We start from the raw sequence: 16935 nt of genomic DNA, 5'->3' as shown, positions 1-16935 counted from the left end.
CAACCTCTGTGGTCTAGCTGGCCCTGCCAAGGCTGCTAATAACCTCTCCAATCTAATGTCTCTTCTCAGTGGAGGAGGGTCAGTGGGTGTCTGTTTGAGAAACGATGTCAGTGGCTCAAATGTGACATGACATTTGATTAATCTCATGTTCTTGGATACTTTCTTATACACATTAGGTTGTGGGATCTTCTGCATTTCGATTAGTGTACCCTGGAAGCTTACAAACCATAAGATAACAGACTGTTGGCTGTGTTGGCAGAGAGCTGTCCTGTGGTGGGATGTACGTGCACACATATGCATGCATGTAAAGAGAGAGAGACACGGACTGGACCACGAAAGTTGTACCTCTGCTTTGAGTTATTTTAATCTTCCTTCATTGGTTTAGCACACATTTATGAATTGTCCTTGCATTAAAGTTTATCGTGTCCTTTGAGCTATATTTAGTATTAAATAACGAAAGCACACCACTGAGCTAGCATTCTTTCTTTTTAATAAAATAGTGATTGATTGAATGGCATTCACCTCATTTCTCTGTGTGGTGAGTGAGAGTGTTTTCTTGCAGTCCATTTACAGCATGCTGCTATTACTGCACCATTTAGCTTGATGCCAAATTGCAGTTGGCTCCATTCATTTCTGTTTACTGAGTAGCACTGTAGTGATTAAATGTCACTGGGTACACCGAGTATACAAAAGTAATTAACCTAAAAGGACATGTTAGAATAAAGGTCAACAACCTCTTTAGCCCACAGTGCCACCAGCAAGACAGAGTATTGACAGAGGTATTGCTGGCAGGGCAAGGGTGGAGGGGGAGGTGGGTGTGCAGAATGGAAAAGAGAGAAGCAAATGGAAGGCGAAAAAGGGAGAGGGAAAGGTCAGAGAAGCAGGAGTGTTAGACCAGGACTCACAGTTGTCTGAGACAGCAAGTAGAATGGGGCTAAGCTGTTTTTCATCAGTCCCTTATAATTTAGCTCTCTGACCTATGATCTTTTGCTGGGGGGGTGGGAGGAATAAGAGATTAGATCACAACTTGACTTGTCTTTCAACATTTCAGCACTGGTTAGTGGAGTGCTCTTGCCTGGGTAGACCAGAGTAATTTTGGTCCATGCTTGATGAATCAACCTGTTCTTCCAGTGTTTTACGTTTTTTTCAAAGTCTCCTGTGTCTTTAGATATTGTTGTCATATGAAAGCTTGAAATTGTTTCTGTAGAATGAACTAAAATTGTTATCTCTTAATATCTGTATCTCATTTGTTTTCATTCCTCAGCATACTGAAGTCACTATCAGTCACAACTGATACTAATATGCTTTATGTTGCTTTACATAGTAAAAATTTACATAAAGTGGCAGGTAGTCATCTGTGACTTAAAAATCAACCAATGTAAACCTCTTCCTTAAAAAACAAGTATTATATCTGTCTGCCTTATATTGGCCATTTTCTTTCATCGTCTGTGTGTGGTGACTTACTACCCAGAAAAAAAAAGGTGGGGTATACTAAGGATGTTTATCCTTTTACCACATAACCTCCTTGGGTATAAACATTTCAAGGAGATCCCCAGGGTCACTATTCTCTAAACGAGCAGCACAGAAAAAGTGCTGATGCTTGCATTCTTCCCTGGGTCTGTCAGGCAGGATTCCTTTAAATCCCGCCTTTTCAATGGTCAGACTTCAGTAAGATTTGTTTCCCTGTGGTCACGGACAACTGAGGAGTGTGTGATGAGAGACAAGGAAGAGGATAACCTGTTGAAAACTTTCTGTCTTATGGGAAGAATTTATTTATATTAGAATTTTTTAAAAGGTGGCCTTCATACATTCATCCAACAATGAATATTCATTGCATACCCACCCAGAGGCCAAGCCTGGCACTGACCTTGAGGGAAGGGCCTGCATCCTTGATTGGTGAGGACAGCAACAGTGAAAAGGCACCAGTTTTGACAGTCTTTTCAGCATAGTTCTGAGAATTATCTTGTCACCTTGTTACTTTCAAAATTACTATTTTTGAGGCTGCCTCCCTCTTTTGGTTTGCCTGCACATACATGCATATAACACACTCACATGCGTGCACCCGCACCCGCACACACACACACAGCCGCTGTTCTTCTATTACAGGCATTAAGCACAGAGGATACAAAGAAATAAGACACGACAGTGCGTGACCTTTAGAAATGCATAATCTCCTACCTTAATATAATGAAAATAACATGAAGCATACGTGAGCAGACCCAAGTTTTGTGCCCATTCATTTGTCCAGTAGCTGTCAATTAAAACACCAAAGACCTGGATTTTCGTGGTGATCAAAATGGGCATAGTTCTCACCTTCACTGAACTTCTAGTCAGGTAAATGAGATAAATAATCAAAAGAATAGCCACAGCCACAGTGCTAGCAAGGAAGCATACCAGGGGCTGTGCTAGAGATTGACTGGAGGGAACTTCTGGGATAGCATTACAGATAAGCCCTTTCTGAGGATGTGACATTTAAACCGAAGACATAAAAGATGAAAAGATGCTAGCCACTCAGGCTGGGAAAGAGAGTTCTTGGCAGAAGTCTGCACAAAGGCTCTGAAGGATGAAAAAATTTGGGTTTTCCAGTGCTCTATGAAGGAAATTTTCAGATCAGATTGGAGAAGTTGGGCAGGGGCTCGATCACACCTGTTACTTATATCAAGTGCGAGATCTTTGTCTTAATGGGTGTTGATTTCTGTTTTGACTTTGAAAACTTTTAGACCTGTGTTGTCTGACATGGTAAGCACAAGCCACATGTGGCTTTTCAGCACCCGCGGTATGGCCAGTCCAAATTGAGATGTACTGTCAGTATAACATGCATATCAGATTTTGAAGACTTAGTACTAAAAAAAGAATGTAAAATGCCTCACAAATAATTTTTGTATTATTATGTGTGTTGGATTTTTGAAGTATTGGATTAAATATATCAAAATTAATTTTACTATTATACATTTTTAAAACTCTTGACTATCAGAAAAATGTAAAATACATAGGTGACTCACATTATATCTCTGTCATTGCCATTCTAAAGAATAACTTAAATATTTTAATGAAAGCCCTTAAGACCAATCAGTTAAGCGATCATTGAAAACTGTTTAGCCATTTTGTGGTGATATAAAGAGGACCAGGAGTTCTTGATTAGTGACCTTAAAACTATTGGACAGCATTCCTTTAAATGGATACATTGTCATTTCTTTCTTTTTTTTTTTTGAGATGGAGTTTCCCTTTTGTTACCCAGGCTGGAGTGCAATGGCGCGATCTCGGCTCACCGCAACCTCTACCTCCTGGGTTCAGGCAATTCTCCTGCCTCAGCCTCCTGAGTAGCTGGGATTACAGGCACGCGCCACCATGCTCGGCTAATTTTTTGTATATTTTTTAGTAGAGACGGGGTTTCGCCATGTTGACCAGGATGGTCTCGATCTCTTGACCTCGTGAGTCGTATTACTCTCAGACATTGTATAGAGTATATTTGCATACGTAATACATAAGAATAATATATAGGAGGCACTGTCGAGTTAATACTCTTCGGAAGAAAAATGTTTCGCCTTTCAAATAGATTAAAACAGTTTACTGGAAAAAGACAGCAACACGAAAAGACATTCTCTTCTAATGCATTTTAATAGTTATTAAAATGAAGATTCTGGTCCATTGAGATACAGCTTGCCAAGTCCTATAGTTTAGTCCAAATAAATAAATAAATGAAGTTTAGTCCTTATTTCTCTGAGCTGCTACCCTACTTCAGCTTCTTTCAAAGCAGCTGTTACGATTGTGTTGATATTTTCATTCAAAAACAGCTCAGTGCAGGAATAAGTATAAAGCCAGTGTACCTTCCCTGAAAATAGGAAAGACATTTTTGCCAATCCTCCCCGACTTTTGTTTTTATGGCAATCAAACTCATGTACCACATGAAATTTGCCAGTGAGACTTAGTAAGGTTGGTTTTAAGGCAATAGGTGAATGAGTGGTTTAGGATATGTTTTATAGGTCATATACTGAAAAAAATAATCCCAGAAGAAAGTGGCCAATGCATGTGACTGTAATTTACATGGAGTTGGCATACAAGATTTATAGAATCTGTATTAAGGAGAGCAGAGAATTCTTGCTGGAGAACAATTGCACATAGGAATGTTAGGCTTTGCCGACTTTAAGGAGGTCCATTGGATTGAAAAGCGTGAAATGACTTTGGGGTGATAGGTAGTTTAAACAATGAAGGCAATACAAAGTTGTGTGCACTTGGCAATTTTTATTACAATTTCTGGTAGACAATACTGTCCCGTCTATAATGATCAGGAATGGGATTACTCGATTAATTCAGCTTGTGCTTTGGATTCTTCTTTCCCCCAGTGGTGAGGGGTTACACTTGTTCCATCTCATTCATCCACTTGATTGATTCCTTGTGTGGCCCAATGCTTGCACCATATGCAGACTAGCTTTCAATAGAGGGCAGCTAAGCTAAGCTCCCTACATCAGAATCAACCCTATGTCTTTGGTTTCAAAGCATCATGTCCCAGCAGCTCAGTTTGCCAGCTAAAGTAACTGTTTAATGAAATTTCTGGGGTGGAGCCAACAGCTTTATTCCAGGAAAAGAAAGCAACAGTCAAGAAACCCCAAGAGGACATTAAGGTAATGTTCTAATTTAAAATCAATTTTATTGATGCCTTATAAATTATTAGGGCATTTTATACTGACCAAGTAATACATAATGCTGGGGCCATGAAAACAGAACATGAATGACTGAATATTGAAGTGCTGTGTTTTCTACCACACGTGAAGAAAAAAATACGTAAAACTTTTATATCCTAAGTATTTTGACTTGAGGAGCCCTACTGAAAAACAAGGTGTATATTTCATTCTTCAACGTATATATTAATATTTTATTCAAGACATTTCATGTGTTTCTGTACTTAATGGGTTGAATACTTGTTGAATGAGTCCTTAAGTAGACAAAAATTATGCAGTTGTTTTCAACATTTGCCAAAAAGGTATAGTGCTCTCTGTGAGGGCTTACGAGATGCTAGGTACATACTTCACATTGTGAACTCTACTTTATCCTTATGGCAACTTGCAGGGAAGTGCTGCTCTGTCACCCTCATCTTACCCACTGGAGAGATGGAAGCTTAAAGAGGTTCGTTAATTTTTCCAGGGTCACATAGCAAGTGTTATACAGCCTGGTCTTGAGCCCAAGTTTGTCTGACTTTTATACCTTTAGCACAACCACTGTAGACACTGCCTCTCTACTCAGTTATTCTTCTGACTTGATTCCTCTGGTTTGATAATATTTTGATTACTTGCAAAAGAAATTTATCTTGATCCAAGTTTCTCTTACCAAGAGAGAAGTAGAGACAAAAACAATAATAGAACATTTTAAAGAGTATATTGTTTGTGAAATGTTATAGAAGGTGAAACATTTGTTAAGAATAGACTCGTTACTTTATATGGAGATTATATTAAATCTTCTTTTAACAAGGTCAGGTCTTCAGAAAGTTTCAATCATTTTTGTAAGTGAGTTTTGATTTATGTTAATTTGAAAAAAAGCAAGTTCTTTGGGAGTTTTATACAGATTGTGCTTTTAATGACTTCCTTAATCAAGCAGGTTATTTAAAAAAAAAAAAACCCTCTTACTGTAATGAGCAGTAAACTGACACCAGTGACTGGCTCAGTCGGAGCTCTACTATATTCAAGTTTTTTACCACCAGCATGCTATAAATTTTAAGTTCATTTACATAACTTTACATGTGTTATGTGTCAGTATGTGAGACTTCTGCATTTTGATCAAATAATTTTGATTTTAAAGGTTTTATATTTTTTCCCAAGTAAAGATTATTTTCTCTATATATCCTGGTTGTTTCCCTGTAAATGAGCTAATAATAAGTTAAAATGTTTTATCAGTTATGAAAAGCTCAATGAATGGGAAAATAAACATTTTGTATAATTCTGTGCAATAAAATCCAATTAGAAACTAGCTGGGTTATGGTACTATGTAGTTTAATGTACATAGATTTATTCAGGATATTTTCCAAACTTATTCAAAGTATTTCTAAAATATAGAAATACAGTGCTTTGAGGTCTAGTGAAGATGATCAACTCTTTGGATGATTCACGACTGTAGAGTCAGCAGTGTTTATTTCTATTTTTGACATGGGTCTTTTGCTTTTCTAAGGGGTTGCAGAGGAAATTATGATTGAGGACTTTGTTATGGCCTCAGTAAAGGATCTACAGGGACCTTCTTCAGCTTTCTGTCTTGGTGTCCCTCGATCCCCATCCCCAAAAACAAACTCAACCTGAATTGACCCTGACCCTGATTAATGTTTGAGAATTGTATAGTGACTGAACTACAGTTAGAGTAACTATAATTTATCATCTAAACATGGCTGTTTTTGACAGTGAAGGGAAGCCTGGACAACAGGTGTAGAAAGGGCAAACGAGGACTTGCAGTTACCCTTGGCAGATCTTAATGGTGCCTTCTGACTCCTCATTATCCGTTTATCTGTTTGAAAACTGATCTACCCTTTGGTACCATGTAGATAGGATTTTTGAGGGCCATAGCTGATGAGCAAACAAGGCATAACAAATGAGTTTCAGGCCTCTTGATCGTGGTTGTCCATGTGACCTTTAGCATGTTCTTTCTCTGGGCAGGGAAGTCTAAGTGCTGAACTTCATGAATGGAAACCAAAATTAGCATGTACATTTGAAATCAAATTAGAAAGTCCATTGTGGAGATGGTATTTGCCCTCTTTCCTTGGTGCAGTATGGAACTAAAACTTTATTGTGATTGTCAAAAGAAGAGTTTTGGTAAATAGCAGCATGTTAAAACGCTGTAATTATGGGCCATCAGATCTGTGCTAGGGAAAGTGCTATACAAATGTCTAGAAAAGACCTAGATAAGGTTTAAAATAGAAGATCCATAGTAGCTCACCATCCCAATCTCTAAAGTAAGTAGAAACAACTGGAGTGCAGGGTACAGTGATAGGACTAAGTTGTACTGTCGAGGGGCTAGGGTATGTGCCTGTGATTGTCCATTGTACATTATGTGGATTATTTTTCTTGGTCCTCAAAGCACCCCTGTGGGGCTGAGGATAGTGTGTTGTTACCCCAGACTAAAGAGAGGTTGAGACTTAAGCACATCCCTTACGGCTACACAGCTATTAAGTGAAGACTCTAGACTCACACCAGGCAGTCTGACTCCAGAGAGATGCTCTTGGCTGCTATTAAAAATCTGTGCTCCCTGTTATTAAAATTAGCTAATTATAACAATGGCATCTTCTTTTAGGGGGGAGCTACTTTATAGAAGCCTTTCACATACATTGCCATCTTTGATCTTGAAGTGGCAGAGAAGTAAAGGTGGAGGAGTGGGGCCATCCCTTTCAAGTTGCTGGAGGTGTCAGTTTTCCGTCTGACTTGGTCAACAGCCTTAGTAAAGTTTGGGGTAGACTTTAAACAAGAAACTAGAATCTTCTCATAGTGAAATAGAACCTGACTTATGATGTTGGAAATCGCTTTTTAAAGCTTACCTTTTGCTACCAAAGCAATTGATGTTTCCATGTAATAAGACTTAAACTTTTATTATTTTTTTATTGTTTTCCTCTCTTTTTCTTAAACAAATCTAGCCTGTTTTTAAATATCCCAGTATAAATGTTTGCTTTTAAAATCTAGAGGTTTACTAAACAATCACATTCAGGTTATTCTGCTTTCTCTGGATCAGCCATTGCTTCTGACTGTGACTCTCTAATCTTAACAGATTTGCTGAGATACACATACGCACACACACACAACAGTCAAAGTGTAGTGAGAAGATTTGTGTTTAATCCTTCCAAATTTGTAGATTTACAGGGTCACAATACAGCTTCAGTAAGTTTCTTATGAAGTAAGCTTGAGAAATATTTACTGTAAATTGAGCTTTTAAAATCATAATAGAAAAATAAAAAAGCTTTTCTAGTAAAAGCATGACTTTATCAGTATTTATTTAATTCCTCTTATTCACGTGCCCACAAAGATCCAAGTGGCGTTCCTGTGGCAGAATGGTAGACTTATAAGATTCACGATGAGAGTCTGTGCCAAGTCCAATTTGATTCTAGAGTAATTATGTTATTAGAACATTGCTGATTGCCCCAGTGCCCATTGTGCAGCTTAACCTTTAAATGCTAGTGATAATTAACTACTTTATCATTCTACCAGGAAACTCCAACATATAACTCTGTTCTAAGTCAAATTTAAAAATATAATGCTGCTTGCACACCCAGAAACAGCTAGCTTAAGAAAAATAAGTATTTGGTTGTACATAAGAGCCAATAAATAAACAAAAATCTAACTAGGCATTACCTTTTAGTATTTTTAAGAAACTGTTTTGTTTAGAAATTTTTCCTTTTAAGCAATGTGGAAATAACTTTCAACAGAATATATCAGGGTTGGAATGCTCAGAGAATTGTTAATAAAAGCTACATACACTCCATTGTTCTGTGTGTGTGTGTGTGTGTGTGTGTGTGTGTGTGTGTGTGTGTGTCTGTTGTCAGATAGCCGGATGAAGGCATCTAAGGGTAGGTAACTGGAGCAAAGGTGAGAAGGGGCTGAATTGCCATATTACCGATTCTGAGGATACCACTGCATAAATCTTACTCTAGTGACTGGTATCTCATGGAATTGTTCATCCTAGTTACACTCGGAAAAGAAATATTTCATGAGAGATTTGAAGTGAGATTGAGGAGTACAGAGGGGGATGTTCAGCCATTTGTGTTCATAAATATTTCTGGGCAGTTCTCTTCTGGTCATTATTTGAGGTGCCCCCACCCTCAGGGAGCCCACAGCCTTAAGTGGGAAGTGGTCTTGTAAACACAGCAATAAATTTACTGTGAGTGCTTTACTCATTGGAGGAACAAAATGTTAAGGGAACAAAGGAATGAATGATTAATTTCACCTCACAGCATCTGAGGAAGCTTGGAAAGGTGACATTAGAGCTGATTCTTAAGGATAGTGGGGGATTTCAAAAGATCTTGAGAAAATAGGCATTGCCATAAGCCAGGGGAAAGAAGGCTACAGATGCAATGAAAGTACAGAACCCAGGGGAACACTGGCTCTAGTGCTGATGTAGGCTACAAGGCCAGGACTCTGGATTGGGGCGTGAAGACTTTGGAAAATAGCCATACTCATAAATTTGGCATTCCTCCCCCTGTGAACAGGAGGAAACTGTCCTTTCAAAAGGGAGTAAGAATAAACTCAACCTTTCTTTGGGAAATATGAATTCCAAAAGTGAGGTGGTTAGACTGGAGAGGGTGAAAATTAGAAATGGGATTGAGGCATGAAGTATGGTAGATAGATAGTAATCCGCAGATGATGACTGCATGCATGTTTTCAGTGGTCATGAAAACCTGCTGAGTGCATTGGGTTGTGTGACAGCGAAGCAGAAGCGTTGACCCAAGTCTTATGACTTGGGAATAATTTTTGGAACTCAGCAGAGATACACAAAAGTCAAGAAGTAGTCCACTTAAAAAGATTATTTGGCTTGTAATATTTTGCATCAGACTTTAGCCTTACTGAATAATGCCTACAGTCTTTTCAGCCACGAAGCTTAAAGTTGAATGTTTGAAACAGATGGAGTATTCATATAAAACCTCAAGAGGGGCTAGCACAGCAGCGAAGGGTTTAGAGATCCCTAGGCCCTCTCACTGGGCACCTGCTCACTGGGCCCATGTCTCTTCCCCTACTGAACTCCCACCTGTATACCTTTGGAGTTCGTGGTAGAGTTGCCATCATCACAGATGTGAAGAAATCCTATTAATCTTCTAACAAGATGCTTTGGAAGTTTAGAAATGCCACAAAAGAGATTGTGGCATTATGGTTCAGTAGAAATAAAATGAAACACAGACCCAAAAGTTCTGCATATATACACTTTCTCCCATAGTTAATTAATAGGCTCTTGTAAATGTTGCACATTTTTATAAATGTCAGTTATTACCAAGAGGCTAAGATAGAGCAAAAAAAAAGTTTAAAAGATAAATTTATGAATGAGGAAGAGCTTTATTGACCAGTTTTCTGAATTGATTTGCATTCCAGACAGAGATATTGCAGTGGTTATGCTTTGTTCTTCCTATAACTTTTTTCCAGAGTGATTTTCAGATATTCTTTCTACTACCCTCCAAGATCAGCTCGTTCTTACCCTGGGCTAGGCTAATTCACACTTGGGAGCCCTGCCCTGGTACCCTGCCAAGGGACTGTGCTACTCAGGTTTTGCCATTCACCGCTCAGCAGGATAATGGGGCCCTCAACCCAGATCCAGCTCTCCCACCTTGCCTGCATTTAGATATTTTCTCTGGTCTGTCTGAAGCATAGTGACCAAGCAATTGTAAAGATTAGTCCCAGTTTTCCTTGGCACTTTTTTCACTTCTTCATCCATGATTTCAAGCTCTTGCCCAATAACCACCTGACCTTTTTGGCAGAGAGTCAGGTCTATCTGTGCCTCAGGTCTTGTCACCCATGTCTCTTGTGTGTATGGGAGACTGCTCCAGTTGAGAGCTCCCTGAAAACTGAGGTGAAGCAAACAGGCTGAGCCTAAATGTGATCCCAAGAGGCATGGAGCATCTTTCTCCATTCCCTGGCCCCAGCGGTATTCCTAGGTTTCCAGAGATTAAAAGGAGCAGATTCATGGAAACTGTAGGAGTGAGAAAGGAATACTGGTATTTTTGCAGGTGGTGCTTTTTCTGCCACTCTGCATCTTCCAGGCCCTTAATATATGGTGCTGAGCAAAATTTTATAAATATGACCTATGTGTCACATGACTACTGTCTTTGGTTGCTCAAAACCCCCAAAATTACTTCTCCCCACCCCCTTCTTTAAAATTGAATTACTAATTATCTCTTAAGCTCTACTTTATAGTTTCTCTTTAGAAGCTTGAAATGCTGGCTTCCCCTTATCCAGCAAATTAAAAAAAAAAAAAAGCCTAGCCTTTTCTCTTTCCCTTTTCTCTCATGTCTGCTTCCTTTTCCCAACTTTCTAAAGGCACTTCAGCGGTACAATATATCCTTCAAACCAAACCCATTCTCTGTTTTGAGTTTACACTAACTCCTGTCACCCTTTTTAATTCCTCACCTCCCTCTGTCCCATCTCTCTGCCTCTTCTCGCTTATTCTTTCTTTCCCATTCCTTTCCCCTTTGTCTTTTGCTACTTATCTTTGCCTTTCTATCCCTGTTTTCTTCTTTCCTCCCCTCCACTCTCTCCTGTCTCCTCTTAACAGCTTTGCAAGTACATACTAATAAAGAACAAAAAGGAAAGTCTCAGGTGACTTAAAAATCACTCTATTAAAGAGGTGATAATTTCTCAACTATGCTTCCTCTCCTTTTAATTCCAGAGCTCTTCGGTATCTCCATCAGCCAGTTTCCGAGGTGCTGAGAAGCACAGAAACTCCACAGACTACTCCTCTGAGAGCAAAAAACAGAAAACGGACGAAAAGGAAATTGCAGCTCGTTATGTAAGTTCATTCACCTTTGCTTTAAGGGAGGCCAGCTTGCCTTTTTATCTGTAGCCATTTTACCCTTTGACTATTACCAGCCAATACAGGAACACAGGATAACACCCTTTAAGAGACAAAAAAACATTTATTGCGTTTACAGCTCTGTGGTAATTGGCTAGCTGAAGTCCTGTGTGCATATAGGTGCAGGTAAGGATAGAATGCTTCGCTGGACAGCTAACAGAAGACCTGTGTGATCCATATGATTGTTTCTATGGGCGTATTTCCTTCTCCCATTTATTTCAGAGTGGTTGGATTTTCTGTGGTTAGCTAGAATTTTTAAGGAAAAAATATATATAAAGTAAAAAAATGTGTTTAAATGCCTAGATGAATTCATGTGCTGAAGGATATACCAAATATTACGTAATAAAACATACAGAGACATCCATAGCCTGGATGGAAGCTCATTTTCCTCTAGTGGCTAGACAGGTCACAGGAGTTGAAAGGGAGGGAGCAAGCTGATGGGGCAGTGTGGAGGTAGGCGGCCCCTGCTCGACTTCCCTGGTGGTGTCCTACAGGGCTGCATAAAAGCTGAAAATCTGGATTTTTACCTCCCAATACGCAGTTTTTTTAAACAACTAACAAACCAGACCACACCTGTCTATGGGCTGGATTTAGGCTGGGCCTGTCAGTTTGCAGCCTCTACTCTAGAGTAATAAACAAACCATCAGCTTCAGTTGTGTAAACTGAAAAATATAATCAGATCACTCTCATGGTGCAGTGGGCAGTGCATCAGTCTCATAATCTGAAAAATATAATCATGTTACCCACCTCCATAGCATCATCATGAGATTAAAGAAAGTGGGACATTGTCAAGTGTTTAACATGGTTTGGTACAGCTCATTGTTATAAGATATGAGGAATTAGTCTGGACTTCTCTAGGGTAAATGTGGTATTTTTTCTGTGAGGAGAAGATAATGCTTCTCACGCTTCTCATTCTCACTTGTCAACGCAGGACAGTGATGGTGAGAAAAGTGACGACAACTTGGTGGTTGACGTTTCCAATGAGGTATGTTTGTGGCTACTTTAATTTTCTGATCTTGCCCAGCCATATCAAAGACTAGTTGTCCAAACAATTAGTATCCAAAATATTTTGAGGTTTGTCAGTTTTTTTTGTTGTTATTGTTGTGGTTTTTTGAGGCAAAGTCTTGTTCTGTAACCCAGGCTAGAGTACAGTATTGTGACCACAGTTCACTGCAGCCTTGAACTATACTCAAGTGATCCACCCTGCTCAGCCTCCAGAGTAGCTGGAACTACAGGCACGCGCCACCACTCCTGGCTAATTTTTTAATTTTTTGTTGAGATGGGGTCTCATTATGTTACCTAGGTTGGTCTCAAACTCCTGGGCTAGGATTACAGGTGTGAGCCCCACTGCACCTGGCCCAAAACATGTTCTTGATTTCTGAAGGGACCCACATTTTATTTACATAAAAATTATGTACTACTGATTTTCTATATATTATTGGTCCTTTTTATTGTCTCTGTTCTTTTCTATTAAGAGTAAAGTGTCTTTCTCTACCGCAATAAAGGCACACCAGTTCTCTGTGGTCAGACTACAGGTCTCAGATTGGTGGGGTTCTGATTTTTGTTTGGGTTTTAAATAAGTACTATAAATACTATCTTTTTTTGGCCTCAATAATAAATATTTTGGTTAGTTGTTTCGGTGAGTATTGTTATCTGTTCTAGAACATTTGTGCTTCTAAACATTCATTAAATGCCTTTGGCTAGAAATGTCCACACCCAACATCCCTGCATTGTAAACGCGCTGTGCTTGCATTACTATCCATGATGTTCCTTTGTAGGATCCATCTTCCCCTCGAGGGAGCCCAGCACATTCCCCGAGAGAGAATGGCCTGGACAAGACGCGCCTGCTCAAGAAAGATGCTCCGATTAGTCCAGCTTCTATTGCATCTTCCAGCAGTACTCCTTCCTCCAAATCCAAAGAACTTAGCCTTGTAAGCAGCTCCTTAACATCTCTCTGAGTGTGGCCCTCTGTCAAGATGTTTGAATTTCATTTTTTTTTCTTTATGTTTCTCATATTTTTTACAGGACTTTTATTTCCAAGTCCATATGTATGTTCAGTATTTAATTGACAAAAGTATGTGGAACAGAATAAGTTTACTAACTTGTTGGTGATGAGTGTTTATTTTGTAATTCTTTTTGCAAGGATAGAAGAGGGATATGGGAAAATTGAGTGAAACACATCTTAGCAAAGATGAAAAATGCACACTGGGGTTACAGAGATAGTTTTGTTGCCTGTGGTTTATGGTAAATTTAGTTTGGGGCTTGAATGTGATTTTGTTGCTAGCTTTGTTTGAATTACCAAGCTACATATGACTGCAGTTTCCCTTTCTATCTAAAAAGTAATCTGTTATTTGCAAAAGTATACCTTGACTCACATCACAAATCACAGATGCAAAAATGAACTACTCACCCATCAGGATAATCTCTCTGTACCCTATTCTTATGTGGCTGTGTAGTTAATTGCAATTTTGTGCGGTGTGTCTTTTTTCCTCACCAGTTATTTCCTTGTAGCATCACATTTTTAAAAAGACAAATTTAGTTTTCAAATAACATTTGGAATTCACAGCTAAAGGAAAGGAGATCCTCAGTTGGTCTGCAAATTAGGGAGGATATGTCCAACAGAGGGCTAGATTGTTGGGGCTTTTTTTTTTCTTTTGTTTTCTCTTGGCCTTCTGGCCTTCTTTTAATGGCACCTGCTCTCTGTTTAGTCTCTCTCTATGACAGTTCAAACTTGAATCTGTTTCCTAATGTGATCTGTTCAGTGCACCAGGAAGCCTCTTGTGACATGAACAATCTGCCAGGGGCTCAAAGTTACCCTAGTCTTTACCAAAGCCACCAGCAAATGGTCAGTCACAGTTAGGACATCCTGGTTTGTGAGCCTCATCCGACTCAGACCAATTTCCTAGAAATGAGCTTCTCTCCTGTAAATTCAGCTTCAGTTTATGCCTTTCCAAATACTAGTTCTGTGGTCTCAAGGAACTCTCTTATTTCTTTGTTACCTTTTTAATTGATGAAAGTCAAGGCCCAAGCTGAAGAACCTCTTCCATTTCTTTTCCTCCCTTCCTTTTCTTTACCTTTTTAATGTTTAACGTCATTGTTAAAACCATGTTCTAATTGCTGGTACATGTCGTTTCATCTTGTTAGAATGAAAAATCTACAACTCCAGTTTCAAAGTCCAATACCCCTACTCCACGAACCGATGCGCCCACCCCAGGCAGCAACTCCACTCCCGGATTGAGGCCTGTACCTGGAAAACCACCAGGAGTTGACCCCTTGGGTTAGTAAGAAAAACGTTTTTTCTATAATTTTATACTTGTTTTTAAAGAATTTAAAGCAATTTAAAGAGTATAGTACATTAAAAGTGCAAATGACCAGCATCGAATAGCTATTAGACAAAATTATTTAACCTGAACCAAGCCCCTGGGACCAACCTTGTCTGGCACATGGTAAAAGTTCAATAGAGTAAAATGAATGAGTGAACTTCTCTGAAGGCTTGAATGACTTTTGAAAATATTAAAGTAAGCTCATTTGAACCATAAATTCTGTTTTTTGGCACATTTACCAATGTCTTCAACATTGTTTCCTGTGTTCTTCATTTTTCTTCCTTCCATTTTGGTGTGCAGCCTCAAGCCTAAGGACCCCGATGGCAGTCCCTTGTCCATATCCAACTCCTTTTGGGATCGTGCCCCATGCTGGGATGAATGGAGAGCTGACCAGCCCCGGAGCTGCCTACGCTGGGCTCCACAACATCTCCCCTCAGATGAGCGCAGCCGCCGCTGCTGCTGCCGCTGCTGCTGCCTACGGGAGATCACCAGTGGTGCGTTTGTGAGCTTTACAGAGTAATATTTCAGCACACAGAGGATTGTCTTGCTTGCTTGATTGATTGATTAAGACAGGATCTCCCTCTGTCACCCAGGCTAGCATGCAGTGGCACAATCTCAGCTCACTGCAGCCTCTACCTCGCGGGCTTAAGCGATCCTCTCACCTCAGCCTCCCAAGTAGACTACAGCATATGCAACCATGCCCAGCTAATTTTTTAATTTTATGTGGAGACAGGGTTTCACCATGTTGCCCAGTCTGGTCTCAAACTTCCGGCCTCATGTGACCTGCCCGCCTCAGCCTCCCAAATTGCTAGGATTACAGGCATAAGCCATAGTACCCAGTCTATGTATTTTTTAATGTAATTTCTATAACCTGAGGTATTTGGAGATCTGTGGGTATTTATACCTTAAGCTACATGTAATTATATCTGAGATCCATTTTCTTTTGTAAGGTGAGGAAGTTTCTTTTTAATTTTGTGTGTCTTTTTAAAAAAATACTAATTTAAAATTTTCCAAAATAATACTAATTTTGGAAATTTCAAACCCACAGAATTAGGTCACATAGTGTAATGAATGTAATGAACACTTTGGTTCTACTGTGAGCTTCAGTAATCATTTTTTAATCCATGTTCCACCTCCAAGTAGGTTACATTAAATCCTAAACACTTTATCATTTCATCTCTAAAACCTTACTTTTAAAGGATCTCTTCTCCCAGGTTTTAGAATAGATTTTGAGAAGGATAAAAACAAGCCAAATTAACTGTGCTGTTTTTGTTGTTTGCTTGGGAAAAATTATAGGTGGGATTTGATCCACACCATCACATGCGTGTGCCAGCAATACCTCCAAACCTGACAGGCATTCCAGGAGGAAAACCGTGAGTACCTTTTTGCCTCTGTACACATTGTGTGTCAAATTTGGGTCCCTTGCTGGCCCCTTAGACTTTGAGTGCCACAAGACAGTGTTCGGGGAGTTCCCATGACTTGTATTTTTTACCTTGCAAGATATTTTTCCTTTTCTCTTAGAAGGAGAAGAGAAGTAATTAAGTGGGGTCTTGCACTTTAACATTTTGTGCCTTAATATGTAAATGCGAATTGCAGGGACACCTCCAGTAGTCAGGTCTTCTCCGCATCTGTTGCAGATTTCAAGGCAATTCTTTGTTCAAAAAGTCTGATTATTATGTGCAAACCTGGATGTTCAAAATTTGAATATGTTGGGAAAGGACATGCCAAACATCAAAGGCTGAAAGGAAATAAGGGCGCTCTTTATGCTAAGTTCTGTTTTCAGAAAAGGTGATTTGCTCAGTTGACTTCTTATACCGTGCTCTGGGCATCTGGAGCCTCTGTATTCACAGATTCCTTGAGTTATGAAAGACAAAACACAACACACCAGTTGTTCTAGCCTCCCTTTGTGCATTCTGATCTCTCAAGGTATCTCATTCTAAATACTTTATTTTAATCTAATGCACCTTTTTATTACTGCCTAATCACAGTTCTCTCTGCTAATTGGCTTCATCTTCCCAGAAACAAAGACTTTACTGTAAAGTAGCACTGGCTCTTCCTTTAAAATTCCAGCTGGCTTTCTCTCTCCTCTCCT

The 16935-nt window shown here is 39.3% G+C and overlaps 1 protein-coding gene across 8 annotated transcripts in view; it reads left to right on the top strand.

Moving 5' to 3' along the window:
• TLE4 (TLE family member 4, transcriptional corepressor) overlaps nucleotides 1-16935 on the top strand; it is a 149138-nt gene that overhangs the window by 115650 nt on the left and 16553 nt on the right. For all 8 annotated transcript variants that reach the window (XM_035304196.3, XM_035304185.3, XM_035304155.3 and 5 more), the window contains 6 exons: nucleotides 11338-11457; nucleotides 12452-12505; nucleotides 13299-13451; nucleotides 14665-14797; nucleotides 15144-15337; nucleotides 16140-16216. In XM_035304196.3, coding sequence (XP_035160087.1) covers nucleotides 11338-11457; nucleotides 12452-12505; nucleotides 13299-13451; nucleotides 14665-14797; nucleotides 15144-15337; nucleotides 16140-16216 — 731 coding nt within the window. The remainder of the gene's footprint in view (nucleotides 1-11337; nucleotides 11458-12451; nucleotides 12506-13298; nucleotides 13452-14664; nucleotides 14798-15143; nucleotides 15338-16139; nucleotides 16217-16935) is intronic.

This window comes from Callithrix jacchus, chromosome 1 (assembly GCF_049354715.1).
Source record: "Callithrix jacchus isolate 240 chromosome 1, calJac240_pri, whole genome shotgun sequence".
Taxonomy (NCBI): domain Eukaryota; kingdom Metazoa; phylum Chordata; class Mammalia; order Primates; family Cebidae; genus Callithrix; species Callithrix jacchus.
Note: the sequence above shows the minus strand (reverse complement) of the source record. Positions and strands in the feature narration are given on the sequence as shown.